This window comes from Aplosporella prunicola (assembly GCF_010093885.1).
Source record: "Aplosporella prunicola CBS 121167 unplaced genomic scaffold K452scaffold_2, whole genome shotgun sequence".
NCBI classification, from domain to species: domain Eukaryota; kingdom Fungi; phylum Ascomycota; class Dothideomycetes; order Botryosphaeriales; family Aplosporellaceae; genus Aplosporella; species Aplosporella prunicola.
The window spans coordinates 955,491-980,546 of NW_022983530.1; the positions used below are offsets into that span (position 1 = coordinate 955,491).

The 25,056-nt window shown below is 56.9% G+C and overlaps 9 protein-coding genes across 9 annotated transcripts; 5 read left to right on the top strand and 4 right to left on the bottom strand.

Moving 5' to 3' along the window:
- The first annotated feature begins 3,003 nt into the window (after positions 1–3,003).
- K452DRAFT_70773 (uncharacterized protein) lies at positions 3,004–3,756 on the top strand. The gene has a single exon (XM_033547051.1). The coding sequence runs from the start codon at positions 3,098–3,100 to the stop codon at positions 3,554–3,556; it is 459 nt and encodes a 152-aa protein (XP_033402503.1). The 5' UTR covers positions 3,004–3,097; the 3' UTR covers positions 3,557–3,756.
- Positions 3,757–3,957: 201 nt separating this feature from the next.
- K452DRAFT_218381 (uncharacterized protein) lies at positions 3,958–7,215 on the bottom strand (the record flags this gene model as incomplete). Its single annotated transcript, XM_033536355.1, has 1 exon — positions 3,958–7,215. The coding sequence occupies one exon, from the start codon at positions 7,213–7,215 to the stop codon at positions 3,958–3,960; it is 3,258 nt and encodes a 1,085-aa protein (XP_033402504.1).
- A 1,638-nt stretch (positions 7,216–8,853) lies between these two features.
- K452DRAFT_70988 (uncharacterized protein) lies at positions 8,854–10,425 on the top strand. The gene is made up of 2 exons (XM_033547052.1): positions 8,854–8,973; positions 9,033–10,425. Exon 2 carries the CDS (start codon positions 9,079–9,081, stop codon positions 10,264–10,266), a length of 1,188 nt encoding a protein of 395 aa, XP_033402505.1. The 5' UTR covers positions 8,854–8,973; positions 9,033–9,078; the 3' UTR covers positions 10,267–10,425.
- Positions 10,426–10,689: 264 nt separating this feature from the next.
- On the bottom strand, positions 10,690–11,536 carry K452DRAFT_294333 (uncharacterized protein; the record flags this gene model as incomplete). Its single annotated transcript, XM_033541689.1, has 3 exons — positions 10,690–11,043; positions 11,162–11,442; positions 11,497–11,536. The coding sequence occupies 3 exons, from the start codon at positions 11,534–11,536 to the stop codon at positions 10,690–10,692; spliced, it is 675 nt and encodes a 224-aa protein (XP_033402506.1).
- A 230-nt stretch (positions 11,537–11,766) lies between these two features.
- K452DRAFT_218404 (uncharacterized protein) lies at positions 11,767–12,816 on the top strand (the record flags this gene model as incomplete). Its single annotated transcript, XM_033536357.1, has 5 exons — positions 11,767–11,813; positions 11,876–11,909; positions 11,964–12,324; positions 12,409–12,570; positions 12,638–12,816. 5 exons carry the CDS (start codon positions 11,767–11,769, stop codon positions 12,814–12,816), a joined length of 783 nt encoding a protein of 260 aa, XP_033402507.1.
- A 1,980-nt stretch (positions 12,817–14,796) lies between these two features.
- Positions 14,797–15,297, top strand: K452DRAFT_203728 (uncharacterized protein; the record flags this gene model as incomplete). The annotated part of the gene is made up of 1 exon (XM_033536071.1): positions 14,797–15,297. A coding segment is annotated over one exon (501 nt), but the record flags the coding sequence as incomplete, so codon positions are not given.
- Positions 15,298–17,762: 2,465 nt separating this feature from the next.
- Positions 17,763–21,346, bottom strand: K452DRAFT_294336 (uncharacterized protein; the record flags this gene model as incomplete). Its single annotated transcript, XM_033541690.1, has 3 exons — positions 17,763–20,299; positions 20,358–20,737; positions 20,805–21,346. 3 exons carry the CDS (start codon positions 21,344–21,346, stop codon positions 17,763–17,765), a joined length of 3,459 nt encoding a protein of 1,152 aa, XP_033402509.1.
- A 487-nt stretch (positions 21,347–21,833) lies between these two features.
- On the top strand, positions 21,834–22,574 carry K452DRAFT_241902 (uncharacterized protein). The gene is made up of 2 exons (XM_033537838.1): positions 21,834–22,063; positions 22,112–22,574. Exons 1-2 carry the CDS (start codon positions 21,933–21,935, stop codon positions 22,329–22,331), a joined length of 351 nt encoding a protein of 116 aa, XP_033402510.1. The 5' UTR covers positions 21,834–21,932; the 3' UTR covers positions 22,332–22,574.
- A 785-nt stretch (positions 22,575–23,359) lies between these two features.
- K452DRAFT_283004 (benzoquinone reductase) lies at positions 23,360–24,678 on the bottom strand. Its single transcript, XM_033539685.1, has 3 exons — positions 24,564–24,678; positions 24,390–24,475; positions 23,360–24,306 (listed from the first exon to the last, which is right to left on the bottom strand). The coding sequence occupies exons 1-3, from the start codon at positions 24,588–24,590 to the stop codon at positions 23,802–23,804; spliced, it is 618 nt and encodes a 205-aa protein (XP_033402511.1). The 5' UTR covers positions 24,591–24,678; the 3' UTR covers positions 23,360–23,801.
- Between the last annotated feature and the right edge of the window lie 378 nt (positions 24,679–25,056).

The following is a 25,056-nucleotide window of genomic DNA, read 5'->3' on the forward strand; positions in this document are numbered from 1 at the left end:
CTTCCCACCTCCCAGCACCCACCCACTTCAAATTAAAGCCCCCTCCCGGCCGCAAAGACGTCAAAGTCGATCTCGTCGCCCGTTGCCGTCGACGGATCCAGCCGCTTGCGATCGCACCGCCCGCAGAACGAGTGGTCGCATGTGATGCAGTTCTTGTAGAGGCTCCACGCAAAGGGGCCTTCCCGGCAACCGCACTGCGCAATGCGTCAGTTATTGTCGTGATTCATTCAGTCCGCCAGCCAGCCAGTGGGCAGCTGAGACAGGAGAGAGATGGAGTGCTGGACTACACTTACGCAATAGAACAAGATCTCGCAGCGCGACGACTTGCGCGGCCGTTCAGTCGTGTCCGCGTCCTCGAGCCTCCGCTTCCGCCGGCCCGTGTGATCGTTGCCGGCGGCCGTAACGGCAACAGCAACGGCAGCCGGATCCGGCGACGTAGACCGCGGCGGCAGATCGGCCGGCTCGTTATGGTCGTCGGAGTCGCTGGCACTGTCGGCGCCGGCGAGGCCATGGTACTCGGCGCGAGGGTCTGGGTCCTCGTCGCCAAAATCCGTCTTCTCCATGCGCGTGTACGCCTCGCCCTTTGGCTTGTTGGCCTCAATGTCCCACCAGTCGGCGATCTTTGCGTGGTCCTTGAAGTGCTTGTCGATATGGTCGAAGCGCTCGTCCCACGCCGGCACCCCGCGGTGCTGCAATGGCACAATGGCCTGGCAGAAGCCGCACCAGAACCGGCTTTGCCCGTTGCGCCCGATGCGCCGCTCCTTGAGCTCGCGCTGGACCCCTTCTCCGTCCAGCTTGTGCCGCTCTTCGAGGTGCTGCTGAAACACCGGCTTGTGGTAGAAGAGCAGCGCGCATTTGGTCGAGTTGGCGCGCGCGTCCGATGCGGAGCAGGGCTGTTCGCACCGCCACATCTCCAGCTGGAAATGCTGTGAGTTTTCATGCCGCTTCCAGTCATTTTTGCTGCCGAATGTCTTACGGCATTTGGGGAATGTGCACCCGTAAGGCTTGGTGTGGCGTTTCATATGCTTGCTACGGGCACAATCAGCGGAACGTCGAATTTTCTAACAGTGACAAAGCATACTTGAGATCGCATGTGCGAGGCAAGGTCTTATCACAGATGCCACATTGTACGCCGGACACTTTGCCTGTCTTACTGCTACTAACCACGTGTGGTTTTTTCGCAGACTTTTTGATACGCTTGGACAGAGCTGCGAGCCCTTGAAGAACTTCAGCAGTGGTGATAACCCCTTCAGTGCCATCTGGGCCCTCAAAACTTTGCGAGGAGTCATTTCCTTTGAGATTTGCATTCCCAGCGCGGTCTGCCTTAGTTTGGCTGGCTCGAGGAGCAAGAAAGTTCTCCGTTTTATCCAAATTTCTGAGAGCCCGAAGAACAGCCTGATCTAGTGGCTCATTAGGATTGCCGTTATTGATATGAGAAACGATGGCGTGAGAAAAGTGGTTGAGAAATTTATCTTGAGGTTCTTCACTTTTGGGACGAGTCTTGGAATGAGTCGTCGGTAAGCCATTTTTCGCGTTGTAGTTTGAAGAGGATGAATCAGCAGGAGCAGAAGTAGCCGTCGCAGCTTCTGCTAGCTCCTTCAACCTTGAGGCCCCTGAAGAACTGCTTGCTGAGCGTTGATTATGTATCAGTTGCTCAGATACCATGGCCGGATGTTTTGTGTCGTTGCGTGATGAGGGTCTTTGTTGCTGGGCCAATTGGCTAGATGTCTTCTGGTCACTGACAAAAGCATTTTGGTGAACAGTAGTGTTTGCACCGTCATCATCTTCGTCTCTTGATAAGCCAAAGTCAGGCGAGTCTTGCTTGGCAATATCTGGGACATTCGACTTCCCATCTATGCCAGCTAAGCTGTTTTCTATTGGTGAGATTGGTTGAGCACGAGGCGTGGAAGGATCGGTGGCTTGCTCATGGCATTGAGAGCTTCGCGTGTTAGTGTTTTTGTAAAACGAAGCTGATCGGTGATGCTTACCGCCTGATCATATCTTCTAGGTCTTCATCGTGGTGCATGCGTTGCACGTGTTGCTTGAAATTATCTAGACGGGGCCATACCTTGTCTTTGGTTTTACACCTTTCTGCAACGCATTTAAAAGACTTGGTCATTCCCCCAATTTTATGAACACTTTTTTTGTGTCTCTCCAGATCATTGATAGTAGTAAAGCCGTCCTTGCGGGTACAACCTGGGTGAGCACATTTCCACGGCTTCTCATGTTTGAGCATGTGTTTTCTGGTGTGAGAATATATAAGTAGACTGGCGCTCTGAACGAGAGAGTTACGCACTTGAAATCTGATGGGCATTTGGCCTCCTCATAACAGCGGGGGCAAACGAGCTTGCGTTGTTGCTGCAGTGTTCGGCGGGCGCTTTGGTCTTCCGCTTGCTGGGGAAAATGCGAGGCGTCAAAGGTGGGCGGCGAATTGGTGGGCCCAACACCCAAGGTGAAGCCGCTAACGTGCAAAGGCAGATCTCCACATTCCCTATTATAATCGGTGGGTTCGGCGCTTATTATAGATTGCGTGGCGGCGGCTTGAGAGGCATACCCCGAATCTGAAAGCTCCGAAGGCGGTGCCTCTCGGTATGTAATGAAATCCAAATTTGCTGGCACGGTGAGGTTGGTTGATGCAGCGGACGACTTGGCTTGGTTGTTTATAACCCGGACGCTGCTCCAGGGTGCGTCGGCGTCGTTGTAGAAATTTGCTATGGGATTCGAATATCCAACATCCATGTCTCTGGGCGTGTATGGCCGCTGGCTTTCCAACAATGGGTGCGAGCTGGGATCAAAGTTGACGTCGCCGTGATGGAACGAAGACTCAAATCTGGGGAAGGTGAAGCTGCCGTCAAACGATCTGGCCGCGGCATCTCTGGCGTCGGGGCCATCCAACATGGACTGCTGCATGCTCGACTCCAAGTGTTTCGCACTGGCCTGAGAGCCGCTTCTGCTGTGATCATAGGAGCGCGACGGGGCGGCTACGCTGCCACTGTAGTACTAATTAAATCGTCAACGCGAGAAAGGACGGGCACGAACAGACACATGGCATACTGGTTCGGAGCCATAGCCATATGGATGATAGGCATTCTGCGCCATGGCCGGCTCTACAACGCATCCAAGTCAGCGATCAAAGCAAGCAAGCAAGCACACCCCGGCGGCGCCATCGGAAGCACGTTCTCGCAGCGCAAACGCAAACGAGGGGGGAATAAGAGAGACGCTTGCCTCGGTACCGGAATTAGCCTCGCACGGCGAAGGGACGGCAGGTAAGTTGGGGGAACTGGGCAGCAAAAAGGCCAGGGCATTAGTACTCTGGGCGGCTTTCACCGCTCATGGAACGGGCGGCCTCCAGCGGGACGTGGTTGTGGGCTGCAGTAGGCTGGCGTGCACGGCGTCCGGTGTGACGAAAGGGAAAAAGAAGGTGCTGAGGACAAGGCCAGGGTGCGGGTCGCGGAATGCTGAAAGGCAACCGGTCGCCTTGTTGCCTGCTGGTATTACTTCTCTCGCATTCGTGCGATGGCCATGTCGCAGACTGCGGCGTGGCTATGCTCGCTAGTTGCCGTGCATCAGATGACGCGCGGAGGCACAGAGAACGCTTTTCAGCTCTCAGCCTGCCGTGCTCGAACTTTTCGCCCGCCCTTGTTCCTGCAGCGTCCCCGCACCGTGGGGGCCAGATCTTTCTTTTCCTCACCTGGGGGCTACTAACTGGCAGATCATCCCGCTTCGGCCCCCCGTCACTACGTATGGCAACCAGGTGAATAGTTTCATCTCACAGCGGCCGTTACTAAATCAAACCCAACGTTCGTCTCCAGCCAAAAGGGGATATCGTCAACAAGCACCAACAAAAAGCAACAAAACGCCGCATTACACCCTGTCCTCCCCCCAAAAGGAAATACGTCAAGCTCTCACCCTAAAGACCCAACAGAGTTCATGTTTCAGATAGACAGCCCTACACCCCTAGAAGTGATAGCCCTGCTGTTGTTGTTGTTGCTGTTGCTGTTGCTGCTGCTGCTGCTGCTGCTGCTGCCGCCTCCCATACGTCGAGGGCATCTGCTGGAACTGGTTCATGTATTGCCCATCATTGCTCTGACTGTACTGAGCTGAAGTAGATGGCATCATCGCGTCCGAACCAAAGTCCTGAGATATCCCAATGTTCCCAGTGTACCAACTAATCGGCAGATCGTTGCCATATGTCGACGGAGCTTCGATAGGCGAGTGGAAGACCTGGGCATCATCCGTTACCGGTGCAATTATCGGCGTGATCCGAGGTGGAGCAAGCTGGTTCATCATGAATTGATTTTGGTTTTGCATCCTGTTGCCAGCGGTGGGCTGCTGAATAGGTGCTGCTCCCGGGTAGGAGCGGACCGCGAAGCTCGGCGTCATGTCAACAGCATGGTACTGGCTCATTTGTGGTTGTTGAGGTTGCTGTGACGCTTTGTAAGGCACCTGGGGCGGTGGATAGGTGTGCATCACGTTCGAAGACACTGCCGAGCCCTGGGTGTCTTGGGAAAAGGAAGAATAGACAGAACTGGTCGTATCAGAGAAAGGGTTTACAGTTAGATTTTGGCTGAACTGAGGTCGGTTGTTTGAGTTGTGAGGCTGAGCAGCAGCAGAAGACGAGGTTCTGGACCTTTGGTGCTGAGGATTCTCGATGGGACTAATCAGCGTATCCGCGTTTAGCTGCTTGTCTTCAACCAAAGGCAAAATTGGCATGCTAATCTGTTCCATATGCTTGGCAAGGTGGATCGTCAGATATTTCCAAGTGTGGCAGTAGTTACCGCAGAACCGGCAGGCCTCTTCAGACGGTTTTTTGGTGGTGTCATGGCGACATTGGTCGACAATATCCATCGGTTCGTTCTTCCCTGCGCTGACACCACGACCAGTCCTAGCCTTTGGTTCAGGCATCTTGTGCTCGCGAACAAGATGTTGAACGAAGTTGTCTTTACGGTAGCAAGTGTGCTGGCAACCCTCTTGGTTGCAAGTCCAGAACTCTATCTGCCGATGACGTTCGTTCTCATGTCGGACCCAATCAGCCTTGCGCTTGAACGACTTTGGTTCTGTGCAATTAGGGAATGTGCAAGTAAAAGGCTGTACGTCTTCATAGACGTGTTTTGTCCAGTCTGAGGGCTTTTGGAACTTCTTAACTTTGAAGCAAAGTGGGCACTCGAACTCAGCCGGCATGCGTTTTACAGGCGGCAATGGGATTTCAGGAGGGAACACGGCTGGTTGCAAAGTATCCCTCTCAGCCGCATCGAGTCCATCTTCAGACAAGCTGCCGACGTAAAAAGTAGCGGCTTGCTGCTCGTTATCCTTAGTACCTGTTCGGGGCGGCAAGAACCTCCAATTGCCACCTAGGGATAAACAGAAATTCTTCGAGGGGCAGTTCATATCTTGGACGTTTTTGAGGTGCTTGACCTTCAGCTCAAGTAGCCTCTTGTATCTTCTGTTTTGTTCCTGCGTTATGCGCTCAACCATGAACGGCTCAAGGCGTGGGTTTAACTGCTTGGCATGCGCGCGGAAGCCGTCAGGTGTAGGGTCAATGGAAGCCGGACGGACTCCCAGATCCATTTTAATTGACTCTGGCTCCAACTCAGCGTCATCTTCGTCACCGCTAGCATCTGCACCCGTCGAAGACGGCCCATGAGACCCTATATCCATGGACGGGGTTGTCAGTGACGGAACAGGCGGACCGCCGTGGTTCCTCATGAGTGTCACCAAGGTCGACTGCTTTCCGATGTCGCTGCGGCTCCTACTCCTTCGGATAACATTCTTGAGATAAGGAATGGGACTGGATGATGGCGCGGGTCCTGTGGTACCGGAAGGCGCTAAGGTGGTGGCCCGAGTATCTGGCTTTGGTGACGTTGAACGGCCCCAGCTGCCACTGCGCTTTGGTGGTACGTTGGTTTCAGTTGCCAAAGTCGGAGGCGAGGCAAAGGCGGATGGTGGTTGCGGCGGCTGGCTGCCTTTGCGCTTGAGACCACTGCTGTTTGCTCTTCTTGGGAAATTCCTGAAGTTTTCCAATATACTCGGCTTCCTTTCCCTTTTACCTTTTAGCTTTGCTGCGCTGACTTCAGCTTCAACTGGCTTGGAGGTGCCACCTGCGTGGTATAGACTACCCATATCCGATTCGCTCTTGCGACGAAGGGATAGCGAGCCAAGAGTGGCCGCGATAGAGGCTGTCTCAGATTCCTTAGCCTGTTGACGGAAACGCATCATCGCAGCGTTTGAAGTTGGAGGCTGAGAAATCCCTGGAGGTGCAGGCAAGTACTGTGGGTCTTTCCATGGTCGAGGCGGCATGGGGTTACTTTCTGGAACCTCAGACAGAGCAGGGAAGTATGGGTTCTGTTCAGAGGTTCGGGCGATTGATCGGCTAGCCGGGGGTGATCGAGAGCCATCGCTGTCATTATCTGACTGCTCAAAATCTTCGAATTCTGACCCTTCATCCTCGCTCTCGACCTGGACGAATGCGCCAGGCCCTGGGATCCTAGGATCGTTGGGAATCCGAACACCAAGGTTGTTGGTTTGGCGAGCCAGAACGGCATTCGCGCTCTTTGACCTCCGTCTACGACGCATACTGCTAGGGTCGCCGTCGCTCGTCACATGGCTGACCCAGTCCTTCACGTCGCGATTCTTTTCGTCAACCAAGCGCCTCTGTTCAAGTTCGTCGAGAGTTGGAATCTCTCCTGCATTCATATCGCTTCTGGCATCCGGGCTGATTCCACTCTGGCCAGATACGTTTGTAGAGATCCACTTGCCGTCCTCGCCACGCTGTGCTACGGCACCTCTTATGGGCAGCGACATCGAGTGGGTTTGATGCTCATGTTCGTCTTCAGACAGAAATTCCTGGTCAAATGGCGACAAGTGTGTACCAGACCTCCGGCTGTCGTTGCTTCTCCTACTCCAAGTACGGCTCATATCATCGTGGCCAGAGGGTTCGTCTCGGCTACAATGCTCGATCGTGACAATCGGGCTTACAAAATGGGTTTGTAAGCTATGGCCCTGATCAAAGCGCGAATCTCCCGGAGTCCCGGTAAGAGCAGGGCTGCGTTGCTGCTCAATCTTGAATGGTTGGTCCAGTGGTTTGCCAAACTGACCAGAGGGCAGCGATCCAGGAACTGCGTCACTGATCGGCAAAGGATTCGCGAAGACGGAGGGATCCACTAGAGCTTCATTGCTGGAAGCAGGGCTGTCTCGGCTTGTCGGGCTTGGGGACATGAGATGTGATGCGCCAAAGATAGGAGCACGTAATCCACCGCTCGAGGGTTTTGGGTTGCTGTCAAACGGCGTCAAGGTGGCAGTGGTGGCAGTAGTGGCAGAATAATCTGGCAAAGAGGCGCTAAAGCTGCCTGGGGCCAGGGAGTTGATGTCATCGTCAAGCTGGGGCTCGAATAGCTGAGGGAAATTCGGTGTCGGCAGTTGGCTGTAGTCGGTGTAGTTGGGATCCGAAAGATACGGATCCGGGGTTAGTTGATCGCGGAAGGATAACGATGGCGAAGCGCTGTCGCCGGGCGAGGTAAAGGATGCTTGGACGGTTTGAGCATCTTGGTAGGAATTAGCAGGCCCAGTCAGATATGAATGCGACTGCGTTGGTGGCTGTAAGGTTGAAGGGTCCTGGTGGTCCGGCACGGACAAGGCTGGCCTCATATCCTCGGTCGACGGATGGCGCGAACGAGTCGTCTCGGCGGGCTTGCGCTGATGATGCTGGGAGTGGTAGGCATGCTCGGCTAAGCCGAAGTCGTCGTGAGAGGTGGTGAAGTCGAAGTCGAACATGTCGTGAGGATGCGCATTGTCATGATAGGGCGGGACCATGGCGTCGACGGCAGACATTATGCGGAATGGGATCAGAGTCCACGCAAGGCACGGCCGCGACCATGCGATTGCTTTCGGATGGCGAAGACTGTGCCGCGCGGCAGGTGGGGAGCTTGCGAGGGGTTTAGTACGTAGGCGCAAGCAACGAAGTCAAGGGACGAGCACAGAGAAGAAGGAAGCGTGGGATGGGTAGAGAAGCTGACGGGTAGCGGAGCTATGCTTCTTTCATTGCTGCTGCGGGCGCTTCCCGCAGGACAGGCGATTGGCGCAATTGTTTGTAGGGAGCTCAGCCGCAGCAGGTGGGGGATGGTCAGGCACCACTGGCGGGTACAGCAAGGATCAGGACATCATCGGGGAATGTGACACTCGCTAGAGAGGTGTGGCAAGCACGGGCGCAGCGGGCGAGGCTGACCACGAGGCATGGCCAACATAACTAGTTCTGGGCCTCTATCTCGTACACGCCGCGGGGAGTAGGGGAATACCAGGCAGATTTGATCTGACCGGGCGCGAGCTGTGCGGTGGCTGAGTGCTTCACTTGTTGCTTGCAATGTCCAAGCCACGGCTAGTTTCCCCACCGGCTGATGAGGCTCTTTAAACTTGCTCCGTGGCTCCTTGGCTCCTTGGCTCCGAGAGGCGGCATGCCTGAGGCGGAAACGCGGAGGCGGAAGCCTCGGATGGATCGAAGGGGGAGACGCGCGCGCCTACGGAAACACGAGATATGATAGCTGTGCCGCAAAGAAGGGAAACTTGCGGAATATGCCATCTAACCTACCTAGTTACTGTACATGCACCACCCCACGCCCCTTACACCCTTCCTCCCGCCCGCCGTACTCTTCCAGTCCAAACAACTGTCAATAGGAATACGCGTCGGGAGATAGGGTCGACGCTGCTTCTCCACACACGAGACCCCGCCGGCGGAGACTCGGCCTGCGGCATGGCGCGCATCAGTCCCGCTGGTTCGCGGGCGAAAGGATCCGGAGGGGTCTGGTTAGCAGCTAGCTAGCTCCTGGCTCCTCGACTTACCGCGTCGCATTCCCTATTTCTTGGGGCGGGCGCGCTCTTACTTTCCTTCGATATCCTCGAGCGCCTCTCCTCCCGCCCTCTTGATCCTCGCTCCAACAACTCCGCCGAAGAAGAAGCGCTCCGCAACGTTTACTCGAAACTGCATGTGACAATCTCCACCAGACCATACGTGCAACCCAGCAACTAACACCCGCAGCCAGGCCATTCTCCCACCTCCTACATCCTTCCTTCCCTCGAGCGAACAAAATGGTTCAATTTATCCCGTCGCCAGACCCGCACGCTCTTCTGCCTCCGCTTCTCGCCTGCCTTCCGACTTCCTTTGCTTCTCCGCGGCCGCCACCAGCCCTGCTCCCTCTCCTGTCGCCCATTCTTCGCCAGAGAGTAAGCCTGCTGGCCACCTCTGGCACGGACTCATGGCTACCGCTCCTCAACTGGGACCACCAGCGTGCCAGCAAACTCCCCAAGATTGTCGAGGACATCACCATTGAGCCGCACCCCTCGTCTGGCGAGATCGAGATCGATGGCGAAGTAGGGATCAAATACCGGAGACGGGACGAGGAGACGCTGGAGGCTCGACTCGAGGTTGAGGAATTCAGACTGCTCCCCATATACCTGTGGAGCACGACGGACGAAGGTGCTGCGTGGCGGCTTACGGAGCTGCGCGCCCTCGAGGACCTCAAGGACGGCACGGAGTGGTTCCCCAGCATGGACGAAGCTAACGAGGCCTCAAAGGCGACGTACATTGTGGACGCTCTCCGCGCCAACGAGCTGCCCGCCCAAAAGCACATTCCAGGGTACAAGCCACAAGACCTGCACCTGGACGACGAAGACGGCGACGACGACTACTGGAACGCATACGACCGGACGCCGGGCAGGACGCCGGCAAGGACACCGGCAAAGCAGTCGCCGGCGCCGCGGCCGGGCTCCTCCAGCGTGCAGCCGCCGTCGGCGTCGGAGCTCGAGTACTTTGCGCGCTACGCGGCCGAGGTGCAGCCCGCGCTGGACGCGCACGACCCGGACGAAGAGAGCCCTGAGACCGGCGCGTCGACGCTGAACGGCGACGCGCTAACGCAGCAGCTGCAGACGGAGCCCGCGGCCGCCAACATCGGGCCCGCCGGCTACGACTCCTCGCTGCCGCCCGTGCTCGCCAACGGCGGCGCTGCTGCTCCCGAAGCCGCCGCTGCCGCTGCCGCTGAGGAGCAGCTCAGCCACCCCCGTCCCGAATCTGCCGCCTCGCTGTCCAGCTCCGTCGAGCGCATGGAGCAGGAGGCCGCGCGCCAGACGCAGGCCGAGACGGGCATCAAGCAGCACATTTCGACCGACATCAAGAGCCTGTTCCGGCTCGCTCGGACCGTGGGCATCCAGCGCGACGAGTTCGAGCGCATCGTCAAGACGGAGCTGGAGATGCTCAGCATGTTCGAAGCTGACGACTAAACGACTCGTGACGACTTTATTGGTATGTAGCAAGCAGCAAATTGCGTCGACCATGGCTTGGGCTTTTCTTCCATCTTTTTCTCGGCATTGCGCGCACAGGAGTTTGTTACGGTGGCACGGCATACTTGCGAGCGGCGTTGTGTATCTTTTTGTTTTTTTGTATTGTTGGGGGGGGTGCCCATGGTCCGCTGTAGATACCACCCGTTGTAGGGCAGCCCGCTGGCGCCCGAATTGGCGCGCATAGGTACTTCTTCTTTTTTTGTTTAGTCGAAATACAAACACTGATCCCACGACCCTCTCTGCCCAGCATTGAAAACGATGGCTCGCTCGACGCAGCAGCAGCAGCAGCAGCAGCAGCAGCAACTAATAACAACAACAGCTCTCCCCCTCCCCCCAGCACCGCCAACCAGCACAAGCCCAAACTCAACCCCTCCTCCTCGCGCTCCCGCCCGCCGCCGACGCACCCGTCGCCTGCGCCTTCAGCTGATGCAGCACGTCCTGGACCCGATCGGCCTTGACATTAAGCTCCTTGGGCATGCCGGCAGCGGAGCCACGGCCAATCTCCTCGACGACGGCGTCTGGGTCGGCGGCGCCGACGGGCGGGATCTCGGAGGCCAGGAACTGCTGCATCGGGCGCGCGACCAGGTAGCCGTCGGCGGAGAACCAGCGCGTGAAGGGCGCTTGGATGTCGATTTGCTGCCACACGCCGCTGGACGTGAAGCGCACTCGCAGCTTGTAGATCGGTATGTGCTTCTCGCAGTGCGAGGAGATTTGGAGCTGTGGTGGGTGGGGAAGTTAGTGTTTGTGGAGGTGGAGGAGGAGGGGGAGATGTGGTGGTGGGGGCTGGAGGTTGTGGTGATGGTAGTGCTTGGTGTATATATATATATATATATACCTTTTCCCCGTTCTTTTCGCCCGAGTATATCAGCCCCTTCTCGACAAAGTAGGTCCAGTACATAAAGGCGCCATTGAGCAGGAAGTAGGCCAGGACGGCCGGGGCCGTGTAGGGCTTGGTGAGGTCCCAGCCGCGGGTCCAGTCGAAGTAGAAGAGGACGCCGGCGATCAGCACGGCGGTGTAGCCCAGGGCCAAGCGCACGTCGGCGTGCGTGTGCGACTGGCGGAACTTGAGCGAGTTGATGTAGTTGGGCAGCGCATCGTCGGTCGTGTTCTTGAGGTCTGCGAGAGGCGGCGGGTTAGCGCTGGCGGCCATGCCATGTAGAAGAGACGCACCCGGGAGAGAGTGGACGGCGATTCTCGTCTGGCCCGACATGGTTTGCTCGAGGGCTTGCTTGCTTCTGCGCTGCTGTGGGGTTGTAGATTTCGAGGGCGCCGGGCGGTAGATCGATAGGTGTTCTCTCAAAGCTTAGGTAGCTGACGATCCCTGTCACCCTCCGAGCCTGAGCCATGGCCATCCAGTCTATGGAAGCCGTGCCCGTTTCTCTCCACCACGCCTCAAGCATCTCCATCGCCCAGCCATCGATCGATCCCCCGCCCGCAATCATGGCGCAACCAGTGGCCCAGACGATCCATAGGGATCCCTCGCTATTGTGCGGCGCCCCGCGCACACGCGCCCCCCTCAGACCGAGCAAGCAGCTGACCTCGTCCGCAGTTGGTGGATACTGTTCCCCATTACCGTCGTCATGGTGCGAATCGCAGCTGCATCCGCGTCCCCATAGCCTCCGTCCTGACATGTCCAGGTCCTGACCGGCGTCCTCCGTCACTACGCGATGGTGCTCCTGCAGAGCACGCCCAAGGCGCAGGCGCTGCCCCAGCTCCGCCAGCAGCGCTGTCTCGTGCGCGGCGTCAACCTGCGCAACAACTCCAACGTCATCTCGCCCTCGTCGTTCCAGAGCCGTAAATCCTATCTCGTGTCGGCCTTCAAGGATGGCGTCTTCCTCGCGGACCCGGAGGCCAGAGGCAAGCCGCGCCCTAACCCGATGACGGACCCCGCCATGATGGAGGGCATGATGGGCGCAATGAAGGGCAATGTGGCTATGATGGTCCCGCAGACGCTGATTATGGGCTGGATCAACGCCTTCTTCTCCGGGTTTGTCATACGTGAGTGCTCCCTCCCACGCCAGTCATCGTCGGAGAGGCGGGGAAAGGGCGCGATTCGCTGACACGACCATTTCCTGAGAGCAGTGAAGCTGCCCTTCCCATTGACCCCGCAGTTCAAGTCGATGCTGCAGAGTGGCGTGGGGACGCGCGACCTCGACGTGCAATGGGTGTCGAGTTTGTCGTGGTACTTTCTCACGCTTTTCGGGCTGCAGCCCGTGTACAATTTCATTCTTGGCAGCAACAACTGTAAGTCGATGGAGCCGGGTGAAACGGCGCGCGCATCTATGGCAGAGAGCTAACGAAGGCGATGCAGCGGCGAATCAGGTCACGCAGCAAATGGCCATGGCCAACCCGGCAGCTGGCATGATGGGGCCGGACCAGGACCCCGACAAGCTGTTCCAAAATGAGGCGGAGAACCTGGAGGTGGTGGATCACTACTGGATTCTCGAGGGTGTGGAGGATCGGCTGCTGGCGAAGCTGAGCCAAGGGTGATTGGCTGCATTGGCATAAAAAACCAGCGCGGACTGACCGGTGCTGGCGAATGTGGTGGGCGGGAAGGCAAGCAGAGCCTCGTGTAGACGCAATAGCACTCTTGTGCAGGTAGTGCATCAGCTGAGGCCAAGCTATGCGCGCGCCACCCGGGCAAGCCAGGCATCAGTTGCCTGGTTTGCCTCGTCTGCGTCGTCCCGCCCATGTGGCAGTTTGGCGTTTGTCGCCCCCAATCCCCGCCCAAGTCTCAGCCGCAGCGCGTGAAGATCCTGATTTTCCCTTTGTGCGCCCACACACACACACGGACCGGTCAGCCTGCAGGGGTTTCAAGAGGGAAGGAGCGAAAAGAATGCGGCTCTGCTCGGGCGGCCTCTTGCTCTCTGCTCTACCTTAATAGTTCACCATGCAGGCGGCCGCAGTGTCACGGCCTAGAGAAAGAGGGCGAAGCACTTTCAGTCCAGTGTCCAGTCCAGTCCCAATCTTAGTCCTTCCTCCCTTCTCTGCCTCTCTGCCTCTCTGCCTCTCTGCCTCTCTCTGCCCTACCTGTCTGCCCTACGAGGTGGAATCCGTGCTCCGCCTCCCTCCCTTCGTCATAACCTCACAAGGAAGACTGCATAAGTAGTCCTGGACCCCATCCTCTGTAGACTGCATGTACGCCTTCACGCCCGCCTCAGGCAAGCTAAATTTACTCACTTCCACCAAGTCGTCTCTGCACATGACACACTTCCGCGCGGCCTTCTTATTGCACACCTCCCCCACCCCTACCCGCAATTGTCCTTGAGCCTATACGTCTATTGTCCAAACCACACACACACACACACACACACATATACACAACACTCAAAAAATCAAAATCATCCACCCGCCATGGTTTCTCTCCAGCCGTTTGGCGATCTCCCCCAGATCAACCTCGACGCAGAGGGAGAGTTCAACGACTTCGGCACGTGGCCAGCCTACGACCGCAACGTCCCATGGATGGCAGAGGTCTTCGGCTCGGAAGCGATGGTGGAAGCCACCTACACCCCCGCACGGGATTTGTCAACCATGCAGCGCTTCCTGGCCGGGCCCGAGCTGCCCATCAGCGCCTCACTGTTTCAGCTGGACAACAGCAGCAGGAGCACGCGCTTGCCGCGCCCCTTTCAGTTCAGCGCGCAGCAGCAGTACGAGCCGCAGGCGCCCTGGCCCTTCCCGGAGGGTCGTGGTTGCGCCCGCTACGGCTCCCCGGACACCCACCGCTCGAGCTGGTCGGTCTCGAGCGGCAGCAGCAGCAGCATCAGCAGCGTCAGTAGCACCGGCCACTGCCAGTACCCGCGCGCCGACGTGCACGGCGGCCACCCTAGCCCTCCCCAGTCCTCGGGCAGCCCCGAGTACGGCTCGGCGCAGGACACCACCACAGCCTACTACCCGCCCTTCTCGGCCTTCCACATGGACGCCGCCGCCGTCGTCGCTGGCGGAGGCGGTTCCTGCGCCCTCCGCGAAATCCAACAGTACCCGTCGCCGGCCGAGGAGCCGGAAAACCCGCTCGAGGGCGAGGACGCCGCCGAGGTCAAGCTCGAGTACGGCGCCTACGGCGAGCAGGAGCCGCTCCACTACCACGCCGCCGCCAAGATGAGCGCGGATGACCACCGCCGTTGCCAGCGCGTCCAGGACGACGACGACGACTTGCTCGACCCGATCCGCGCTGAGTCGGTGCAGCCCCTTGAGGTCAAGCTCGAGGACCCCGCCGACTCGGACTACGAGCCTGGCTTGTCGGGCTCTAAGCGCCGCCGACGCGTCTCCCAATCTAGCATGAGTTCGCGGAGTTCATCCAAGCGGACCAAAGCAGCAGCAGCAGTAGGAGCAGCACGCAACAAGCAGGGCAGCATGACAGGCACGCGCAGCAATGGAGCCGGAAAGCGAGCCAAGGCAACGGCCTCCTCTTCTTCCTCCTCATCCTCATCAACCAACAACAGCAACGCCGCCGCCGCCACGGCCGACGCGCCGCGCCCCTTCCCCTGCCCGCTAGCCGGCTACTCGTGCGCGGCGACGTTCGCGTCCAAGAACGAGTGGAAGCGGCACGTCAGCACGCAGCACGTGCGGCTGGGCTTCTGGCGCTGCGCGCTCTGCCCCAGCAGCGTCGACGGCGGCGCCACCGTCTCCTTCAACGACTTCAACCGCAAAGACCTCTTTGCCCAGCATCTGCGCCGCATGCACTTTGCGCCGGAGCAGCAGCAGCATCATAAACATGATCGAAAACCCTCGACTGCCTCCACCACCTCCACCACCTCTTCCTCTACTTCCTCCGACAACACATCCACCACATCAACATCACAAACAACACCAACAACAACCATAACCGAAACCACCATGCCCGCCTTCCAGAAGACGTGCTACCGTCGCCTCCGCGATCCTCCCCCAGCAAGCACCTGCCTCTTCTGCACGCGCAGCTTCGCGGGCCCCGGCTCCTGGGACGAGCGCATGGAGCACGTAGGCCGGCACTTTGAGGGCGCGCGCAAGCGGCTGCTGCAGTTGCAGCAGCAACAGCAACACCAGGGTCACGCCTCTGTGGGCGCGGATAATGGTGGTGCTGCTGTTGGTGGTGCTGTTGGTGATGGTGGTGAGGGTGATGGTAACGGTAGTGCTAATGCGGCCCTTCTCCCCCCCGTCCACCGCTGGCGCGAGGACAGCGCGTTGCAGGCGTGGCTGTGCCGCGAGGGGCTGGTGAGGCAAGATGCCCGCGGCAAGTGGGTGCTGGGTGATGGGCGGCCGAGGAGGGGCGAAGGGGAGGGCGAGGGCGAGTGTGACGACGGTGGTGGGGGAGGGGATGGTGAGGGTGTTGTTGGGTGCGATGTGTAAGTGCGTGCGTGGGATGGTGTTGTTTGCTTCGGTCTTTTTCTTTCTCTACCTTATCGTTTTCTCGTTCGCTTGTCGTCTCTTTCCTTCGATATCGTCCTCCTCGGCGGTTGTTGTTGTTGTTGTCGTTGGTACTTACCTAGTACTCTGTTTGATGGAGCCATGGAAGAAGGATGGAAGGAAGGAAGGATGGATGGATGGATGGAAAGACAAACGGCGAAAGGCAGCCTACATCTACGTTTTCACGAATCACGACCCAAACGACTGGACTGGACTGGATAGATACCCCCTCAATACAATAAATACAATACACACTCAAATAAACAAACACAAATCTTCAGTTGCAAACTCCATGTCTTGCTGTCTCTCTTGCTACCGCCAAACGCACAGAACCACCTGCTCTCCCAACCAGACCAGCCCAGACAGTGCACCACTCGCTCACTCACCCGCTCACTCGTTCACCCCCGCGCAGTGCGTGCGTGCGTGCGTGCGTGCGTGGCAGCCGTGCCAGCCGTGCCATGTATGTACGTAGCGTCGTACCCAACCCAGCCGTGTCATTCCGTACCGCGCCGTGTGATTCAGTGTCCTGTCAGCGTAGCGTCCGCAGTTCAGTTGGTGGCTGTGTTGGTGGCTGTGTTGGTGGCAGTGTTGTGTAGTGTAGTGTTGTGTAGTGTAGTGTTGTGTTGTGTAGTGTAGTGTTGTGTTGTGTAGTGTTGTGTAGTGTTGGTGGCAGCGCCCACGAACGGACGGGATTGATTGATAGCTGAATGAATGAATGAATGGATGGATGGACGGATAGACGAGACTCGCGAGACAAATGGAGAACAATGTCCGTTCGTCCGTCCCCCGCGCGCGCGCAACGCCCGTCGCCGGCAGCCACTGTACGTGTACATAACAGTGGTGGGTGCGTGGGTGGGTGGTGGTGCCCCACGCAGCCCGCAGCCCACAGCCCCAACAACGGCAACCTATCTACCCCTCCCCAACACCACTCACACTCCCGCCGCGCCACACTCTCGCACTCACACAGTCCACCCTCACCTCTCACCCACACACATACACACGCTCAAAAAAGCATCTGCGTAGATAGATACTAAACACTGTCAATTTCTTTTTATCTAGTTCCGTACCCGTGCCATCATAACGCAAACTGCAAAAAAGCAAGCAAGTATAAGTGACTAAGTAAGTAGAAAAGCAGGCACTCCGACGACAACGGCAGCAGCTAGCAGCTAGCAACCCGACCGCCTCTCTCACAAGCAGCCGTCCTAGGTAGCTCGCACAACAACAAACGACGACAGACGCGCGGCGCCATCGTATTTCGTTGTCATCATCGTCGTCGAAGACCAAACGCAAAAAGGAAAGGAACAAGAAAGAGAGAGAATGAGAAAAAAAGGAAATCTATCGACAGCCAGACAGGCTTTTCGCCGACCCTCGCGGGAGACACCGTCGGCGTATGTACGTATGTGCGTGCGCGCGCGTCTCGCCCAAGCAAGCAAGAGACACGGGAATGTGTTATGTAGAGAGGAGAGCCAAGCAAGTAAGCAGCAGAGAACGACCAACAACGACGACTAAGTACGTAAGGAAAAGCAAACAGCAGCAACAACAACAAGCAATGTGCAATGCAGTGTGCAAGAAAGGGAAAGTGTGAGGTATCTCCGCGGTTTTCCAGCAAAAAAACGAGGAAAAAAGTAACAAAAAAAGAAATGTGAAGATCAAAACAGCCGCCATCCGCCCCACCAAGTATCAGTGTGTTTTATGTGTAGTAGCTGTCTCTCTCTGTGTGTACTGTACTGTTTTGTTGTTGCGCTCGCGCTCTCGCTCGCAGTTTTGCGCCATCATCATGCGTGTCCAAAAAATCAAAGCAAGCAATCCAAGGACGGACCGGAATATGTCGAAAACGAAAGACATGGCCCGCACCCTAGATGCGTCTTACCATAAAACACCATCGGCTATGCTCAAAGCAAGGTAAAAGCAAAGGAAAGCGAAGACGCAGAGCTTGCGGTGTTGTGTCTCAGGCCGTCGTCCATGACGGCTAGTTTTCAACACTTCGAAAAGAGGGGTATTTGACGGCGACTTGCTACACAAGCGTTGTTCAGATGCTCGTTCATTCATCAACAGGTTTACTCCATGGCGCTCTCGGCGCGTCTCGTGACGCGTCGGACAGTGCCTCCAGTGTTGGTGCTCTCAACGTCACTGCTTTCGACGCTGCTCGCAGCAAGCCCACTGTCGCCGCTGCCGTTCATACGAGCTTTGCGGCCCGCACGACGTGCCTGAGCTTGCGACCCGCACATCTTGAGAGTACGCTGCAAAGTCTTCAAGTACAAGAGGTGCTGCTGGGCAGCTTTGCTCGCTTCGTTGGCCATCAGGCGAGGATCAGCGTCGACCTCGAGCGCATCCGGATGAGGCGGGATAGGACGGGCCGCTTGCATCGTGAATTGCGGCTTCCTCAAAGGAATACCATCACCGTTCAAGTCGTACGATTGTTGCGTAAAGTTACTGATGGCGCTCCGCGGAGAATACGTAGCGACAGAAGTGCGGGGCGTCGTGAGTTGAGTTAGCTGCTCATTCGCAACCAGAGCAGCAGTATCAGGAGAGGCAAAATTGCTGCTTGAAAAGGATCCTCCGCTCGTTGAGGGAGGTGTGTCGTCCAGGTGGTAATTATATGGGATGTAATGTTGGGGGGCCGGTGTCGTCCCAACATTGAAACCATGACGAGAGGCCCTGATTGTTGCATCGACGACTCTTGTGGGATCAGCGAGGATTTCGGTGGGGCCATCCGGGAAGTCGCCTTGGCCTGAATTGGAAACCGACAAGTCGGACTCTGTTATGACCGGTGCGTCGCTCGGCTCACCCAACATCTTCGAGAGACGATCACGTGCTTGCAATGCTGATCCATTGTCGGAGACATAGCCTTGATTATAGCCGTCGTCTTTCTGGGCCTGCAAGAGGGACACGCGGTGGTGAGGAGCCGATTGCGACTTCTGATGATACGAAGCCCTGTTGTTGCTCTTCGACAGTTGTGCCTGATCCTCAAGGTCGAAAGAATCCGTGACCTGAGCTGGAGCTTCAGGGCTTTTGATGGGCTCGGGGTAATCCGTGGCAGAGGTAGCAGGACGAGGGCCGAGAGTAACGTCAGCAAAATCGAGGTCAATCATAGAGCCCCGGTTCGGCGATTCAGGCGCAGACTGGCTGACATAGAAATCGTCGAAATTACCGATAGGCTGAGTAGCAGCGTGCTTCAGTTGAGGACGGAACGCGGCGCCTAGAGGTGGAGAAGGCTGCAAAGAGGCTCTCGCGACAGGGACAGGATAGTCCTCTTCATCGACCGGGCCCATTGGGAATGAAAAGCCAGGAAGGAAGCTTCGGCGATCATCATTAGGGTCCATGTTCGAAGGTGCCGGCTGGTCCTTTGTAAGACGACGCTGAGCAATCTTGCTGTTGCGGAAGTCTTGGTTGCCATCGCCAGTCATCTCAGCCATGGAGGATGCGAAACTCCATTCCATGGTTTTGCGATTCGCCTGTGCGAAGGTCCACTCCATTGTTTTACGGTTCGATTGCGATTTTTCAGGTTCCGGATCCGCTGCCATAGGGAACTTCCAGTCCTTTGTGGCACGCTTTGAGCCTCGGTTTGGCTGATATGGATAATCGTCTTCTTCCTCCTCGTACATCCTCAAATTGAACCTGCTGGCTCTTATGGTTGGTGCAGCATCCATATCTGGTACAACAACCATGCCATCATCTAGGTCGATCATTGTGACGCGGTTGGAGGCACGATCACCTCCATAGTTGCGAAGCGCAAGGTCCGAGGCATTCGAGGAACGGTCCGGGGCGTTTTGAAGCTGACGGGGCGAAATTTGCTGAAAAGGTTCGTACCGTCCATTGTACTGATAGTCTGGTCCATCCGGATTGAAGAGCCTCTCCATAGCTTCACCACCGCGCCTGACTTGGTTCTCCTTCATCGCCTTTTGTTGGAGTGCGAAGTTACGTCTGCGGCCTCCTGGACCGGCAGGCTTGTCTTCAGTGGCTGAACCATTCTCTGTGGAAGGATCGTTCGCGGACCCTCTTTGTTGCTCGAACTTCCTGTCAAAGTCTGCAGTGGTGCTGAATACCCAGTCGTCTTCCGTCTGAGATTGAGGGTTCAACGGATCCATAGTTGCAGCACCTCCTTCATGCCATAGAGACGACCTGTTACCGCCGCGTGACTCCCACTCCTTGAATCGCTCTATCAGTGCAGTGAGACTTTCTGTCGGGTATTCTTCTTCGGATCCAGCAAGATATGGATGGTCAAGGACTTCTTGCGCTGACGGCCGTTCCTCTGGACTGGACTTTAGGCAGAAAGCGATAAAGTCTGCCAATTCCTGGGAGTGGCTCTTGCTATCCAAGCGTGGCGCTTCTGTCCTCAACATAAGATCCGCTACTGCGGTAGTGGCATTTGGAGGCACTCCAGTGGCCATCTCATAGATTGTGCAACCATACTCCCAAACATCAATTTCGAAACCATATCCGGTTCCAATGTCCTCGCGGATCATCTCAGGGGGCATCCAATGGGGCGTGCCAATGATGGTCGCCCTCCTGTCGTAGTTACTTTGCAGGACACCGGCAACACCAAAATCACATAGCTGTACACAGCCATCTTCTCTGATGAGAACGTTCGCGCCTGTTTTTGATTACATTGTCAGCTCGACCAAAAAAATGCCGATCGAGGGCACACAAACATTTCAGGTCGCGATGGACAATACCCGCTTGATGAACACTTTCAAGGGCGACAGCCAGTTCTCTTGCGATGGGAATGATGAATTTCTCCTCAAGAGGGCCTGGTCTGTTGGGGAGCGGGTTTGGGTTCGCACGGCACAAGGTCCTGACACTGCCACCAGGGCAATAGTCACTGACAATCCAAAGTGTAGAGTGAACACTGAAGGTGTCATGCAACAAATTGACGTTTTTTGCTCCGCTGTCTTTTAGGGTTCGGAGGATGTTGGTCTCTTTTAAAAAGTTGTTGACAGCGTCATCTCTGCGGTCGTAAGCCTCCAGGTAGTCGGCCTTGTCTACTTCGAGAATCTTGATGGCGATGACGCCATTGGTCTCGCGGTTTTTGCTTGAAGAGGACCAAGTCAGCGTGGTTTGAATATCGGCTGAACAGAAGCTCAATGAGGTGGCATTACCCTTTGTAGACTCGACCAAAACTGCCTTTGCCGATCAACTCGAGAAAATCATAGGGCGGCGCGGCCGTTCCACTTCGCGCGGCGCGGTCTTCGACCACCCTCTGCGCCTCTTGGGCCTCTTGGATAGCCCTGGCCTTGGAACTGGCGGTGCGGGGGTTGAGCAGCGAATTGGCCATGGCTCGTTCACGGGCGCGACGGGCGTTGCGGCGCTTGAGCGAACAGGCGGAATCGGGGAGCTTCCAATCGTCGGGCAGGGACGGCGACTTGTCGGAGCGGAGATGCGGCGGCGGAAGCTCAGGTGAAGCGAGGATGACAAGGGCTGCGCCCCAGCTGGACGGGTCGGGCGAGGACGGGGGTGCGGGCGGTAAGCTGGAGGAGATGCGATGGGAAAGCGGGCTCGGCTCGGTGGCGCGAGAGGAAAAGGACTTGGCTCTGGCGGGACGGGGGTTGGGAACTGAAGGCATGGTTAGTCTGGCGATTGTCGGCGGAGGGTGCTTTCCATGCTCGACCTGTTGGAAAAAGCCGGGGCGACGTGGCGCCATGGTTGGAAAGGGAAGGTTGTTGTGAAGGAAAGAGGAAAGAAGACTTACGCGAAAAGGGAAATCAGGAAGGAAGGACAGCTAGAGTCGGGCTTGCTGAGGCAGTCGTGGCGCGGGGCCTTGCATGGCTCTGGGGTAAGACTTCTAGAAGAAAGCGGGATTCCCAGCTCCTTTAAACGCCCCCAGATGCTCCCTGCACGGCAGGCGGGCGAAGTCGCAAAGACCAAAGCAGCACACGACCTGGCACTGGAGGGTGCAGCGACGGAGAGCGAGCCTGCGCGACGGTCTACGGGCTTGGATGGGAGTGTGTGCGGTGAACAATGTTTTGTTGCATCCCCCGACCAGGGAAAAAGGGAAGGGACGTCTCGAGGATGATCGCCGCAAGGGTCTCGTTTCCACCTCGCACGGCCCTCGGCTCCCCCGGGGCCTGCCGCCGCCGACCTTGTCTTGCGCCCGCCACATCTTCCTCGTTGCATGCGCCTCATGATGTCAAGCTCCAAGGCCTCAAAACCCGTCTTCTTAGAGTACTCGTACTTCCATCTACCTACCTAATCTTCCATCTACTACTTTCAACAACATCATCACCATCATGCCTCCCAACGACAACTGGCTGAACCGTCAAGTCCAAGGCGCCGTCGCCGGCGTCGGTAGCATCGCCGGCGGCCTCGTCAACAACGTTGGCAACGGCGTTACGGGCGTGGGTCGAGGCATCGGCAACGGGTAAGGCCCCTTCCTTCGCATCCCCGCCTAAATGCTAACGCGTCCCAGCGTCGCAGGCACCACCCGCGGCTGGGGCGACAGCGTCCGCGGCTACGGCAACAACATCAAGGACGCGACCCGCGCTGCCGGCCCTCGCGCTCCGACTGCCTCGAACCCGCTGGGGCTGGCTGGTGGCTCGACCAGCTCGGCTGCCATGCTCAAGTCCAAGACCACCGGCGCCGTCGGTGGGGCGAGGGGAAGTGCAGGCAATCCGCTAGGGCTGAAATAGAAAGGTGATTGACATTGGGGTGGGCCTCTCTTTATGACTATCAATTTGGCGCTGCCAGAGTACACGCACTTCTCGACACTTGTATATTTGCACGACCTTGGCGTTCGTTGGCTTTGCCTCAGGGTCAGGCGGACATCATGTCATCACCGACTCAGCCAGGTCTCGACATGACGATATGATTGGTCTCGTCGACTACCGTTTTTAGCACTGAATATATCCACATCGTTCTTCCGAGTCGATCCTACACCCTTGCGGCCAAGTCTAGAATGCAGTGCCGGACTACCACGTCGGTAGTTTAGACACGAAGCTCTGTAACCTTGTCTCCACTCAAACTCCACGTCGAAGGGGGATCAATCAAAAAGATCCTACGCCGAACCCACACTGCCGGAAACTAAACCTTACCCAGAAACGCCGTTGCGTGCGTGGGCACGCAGCTTCCATCCACTGACTTCGGTGATAGTGCCCTCTTTATATCTCTTGTCGTCATGGAGACTGAGCAATTTGTAGATCAGAGTCGCACTCCTCTTTGTTCTCCTGGGCCAAAACTTGGACACAACAGAGGTTGACGCAAATACCCTTGCGCACATTATATCGCAACGTCCTGCTCGAAGTCAGGGGTGTTCTTCCTCTCACTGTAGTCTCCTTTGATCAGTACAACTCGCTAAGAAGCGAGACATGGGTCGAAGAGGAAGCAGGCATCCAGTTCGGCGCATTCCCGTTGCTCCTGACCGAAAGCGTAGTTTATCTCCTGGGCGGAAGTAAAGGAGTCGGCCGTAGGATCAAATGAGACATTTTGTCGTTTTGTCTGTCGTTTTGCCTGACGTTTTGTCTGACCCACGCCAAGATCTTCGCTTTCGAAATCGGACTCTGTAGTGTACTTTCGCTAAAGGCTCCCTATATATAGTGGTTTGTTGGACTGCGCGCGTGGAGGTGCCGTGAGCGTGGGATGAGGAAGGGGACGGAGAATTCTGAGTTAACGCCGACGACCTCCTCATGACTCAGCCGTCGTTGTAGATCCTCCACCTGCGACCCACGCGGCCCTCCACGGAACCCTTTCATCATCTCCTTCACGCCGTTTTCCATCTCAAGAAAGCGCAATTATATCAGAGCTTATCGATATTTCATCTCGTTGATTCGTTGCCAACGGGCTCTTTCCGTACTCTGAGCATTCCGACCGTCATGGTATCATGTTCAGATGGAAACAACTATGGCAAGCACTGGAATTGCATGATCGCAAAAGAGAGTCATTGTTGGCGCTAAGATGAACTGTAGGAAAGTTATATCATTATCAAAAGTTAACTAGAGAATGGAACACTTGACAGGGAGTCCGCAAGGTCCATTCTTGTCATGCTTCTCCTTCTGTTGAGGCTGCGATGCTGAAGCTTGCGGCTGTGATTGCTGCTGGGCACCAGCAGGCGCAGGTTTCGCCTCCGATTTCTCCTCAGTGGCACCCGCCTTGCTAGCATCTAGTCACTCGAAGTTGACCCTGGCGACGGTGTTGTAGAAGCCCTCTCCCTGCTTCTTGGCGAGCTCAAGCTCGTTCTTCGTGGGCTGGCGGGAGCCGTCGGGGGCAGCGAAGGTACCGGCGCCCCAAGCAGAGCCACCACGGACCTCAGACAGGTCGGCCATCAAAGCAAAGGTCGTCTTGTAACCGAGGGGAACGAAGAGCATGCCGTGGTGGACGAGAGTGCTCATGGTAGAGATGACGGTGGACTCCTGTCCACCACCGGGAGTGGCAGTGGAGACGAAGACACCGGCGTACTTGCCATAGAAAGCACCCGTCTGCCATTGGCCACCGGTCTTGTCCCAGAAAGCCTTGAACTGTGCGGGGAAGTTGCCGTAACGGGTGGGGATGCCGAACAGGAAAGCGTCGTACTTCTCGAGGACGTGGGGGTCGGACAGGACGGGGATGTTGGTGTCCTTGGGAGGAGCGTGCATCTTGGTCAGGACCTCCTGGGGCAGGGTCTCCTCAATCCTAATTGAGGCGTTAGCTGAAGCTGAAAGCTGAAAAAGCCCGGGACAGAAATGCTTCTCGGAATGGTTGCGGAGAATACTTACTGGTAGAGGTCGGCGGAGCCACCGGCAGCCTCAATACCCTCCTTCTCGGCCAAGGCCAGAGTCTTGATGTGGCCGTACATCGAGTACTATTGCAACCATCATGTCAGTTTGTTGTCTGTCAACAGCTCGGACAAAGCCATGGATGCGGGGCAGAAGCTCAAGCCAAGCACGTACATAGATGATAGCAATCTTGGGCGCCATTTTGAAAGAATTGACCGAGGGGAGTGATGGATGGAGAGATAGGGGGTATCAATCTAAGCAGAGGAGAATGAAGCTGGAGATGCAAGGTGGGGTGCCGAATGAAGCTGAGCTGCGGGTTAAGTACCTCTTGAGCTGCGGGGTCCCTGGCTGGAGGGGAAGCTCAACTGCCCGGTCCGTGCGCCAGATTTCGAAGCATTTCCAAGCTTATCAAATCCTTACCAATCGCCAGACACACGCCTTCCCACGTGCGGTTGGAGACGTCCCCTGAATACGATGGCCATCGTATGAATATTCACGCAATTTCCAAGTAATGGCACCATGTCCGTTAGGCCTCCGCTTCTCCGCTCCTCTGCTCCACCCCTTCTCCGCTCTGGTACCATTCCTCCGCCTCTCTGCAGCCTGCTTCCTACCCTGACCATTGGCATTGGGGGCCCAATTGCTGGTTTTAGCCTGAATTGCTTACCCC

What these genes read in the sequence shown, in the direction of transcription:
- K452DRAFT_283004 (XM_033539685.1), bottom strand. Translation starts at nt 24,590, where the DNA reads ATGGCGCCCAAGATTGCTATCATCTAT. An exon ending in CCAAGATTGCTATCATCTAT is followed by an intron (nt 24,476 to 24,563) that starts GTACGTGCTTGG and finishes TGGTTGCAATAG; the next exon opens with TACTCGATGTACGGCCACAT. An exon ending in GGCTCCGCCGACCTCTACCA is followed by an intron (nt 24,307 to 24,389) that starts GTAAGTATTCTC and finishes CGCCTCAATTAG; the next exon opens with GATTGAGGAGACCCTGCCCC.
- K452DRAFT_70988 (XM_033547052.1), top strand. Translation starts at nt 9,079, where the DNA reads ATGGTTCAATTTATCCCGTCGCCAGACCCGCACGCTCTTCTGCCTCCG.
- K452DRAFT_241902 (XM_033537838.1), top strand. Translation starts at nt 21,933, where the DNA reads ATGCCTCCCAACGACAACTGGCTGAACCGTCAAGTCCAAGGCGCCGTC. An exon ending in GGTCGAGGCATCGGCAACGG is followed by an intron (nt 22,064 to 22,111) that starts GTAAGGCCCCTT and finishes AACGCGTCCCAG; the next exon opens with CGTCGCAGGCACCACCCGCG.
- K452DRAFT_70773 (XM_033547051.1), top strand. Translation starts at nt 3,098, where the DNA reads ATGGCCGGCTCTACAACGCATCCAAGTCAGCGATCAAAGCAAGCAAGC.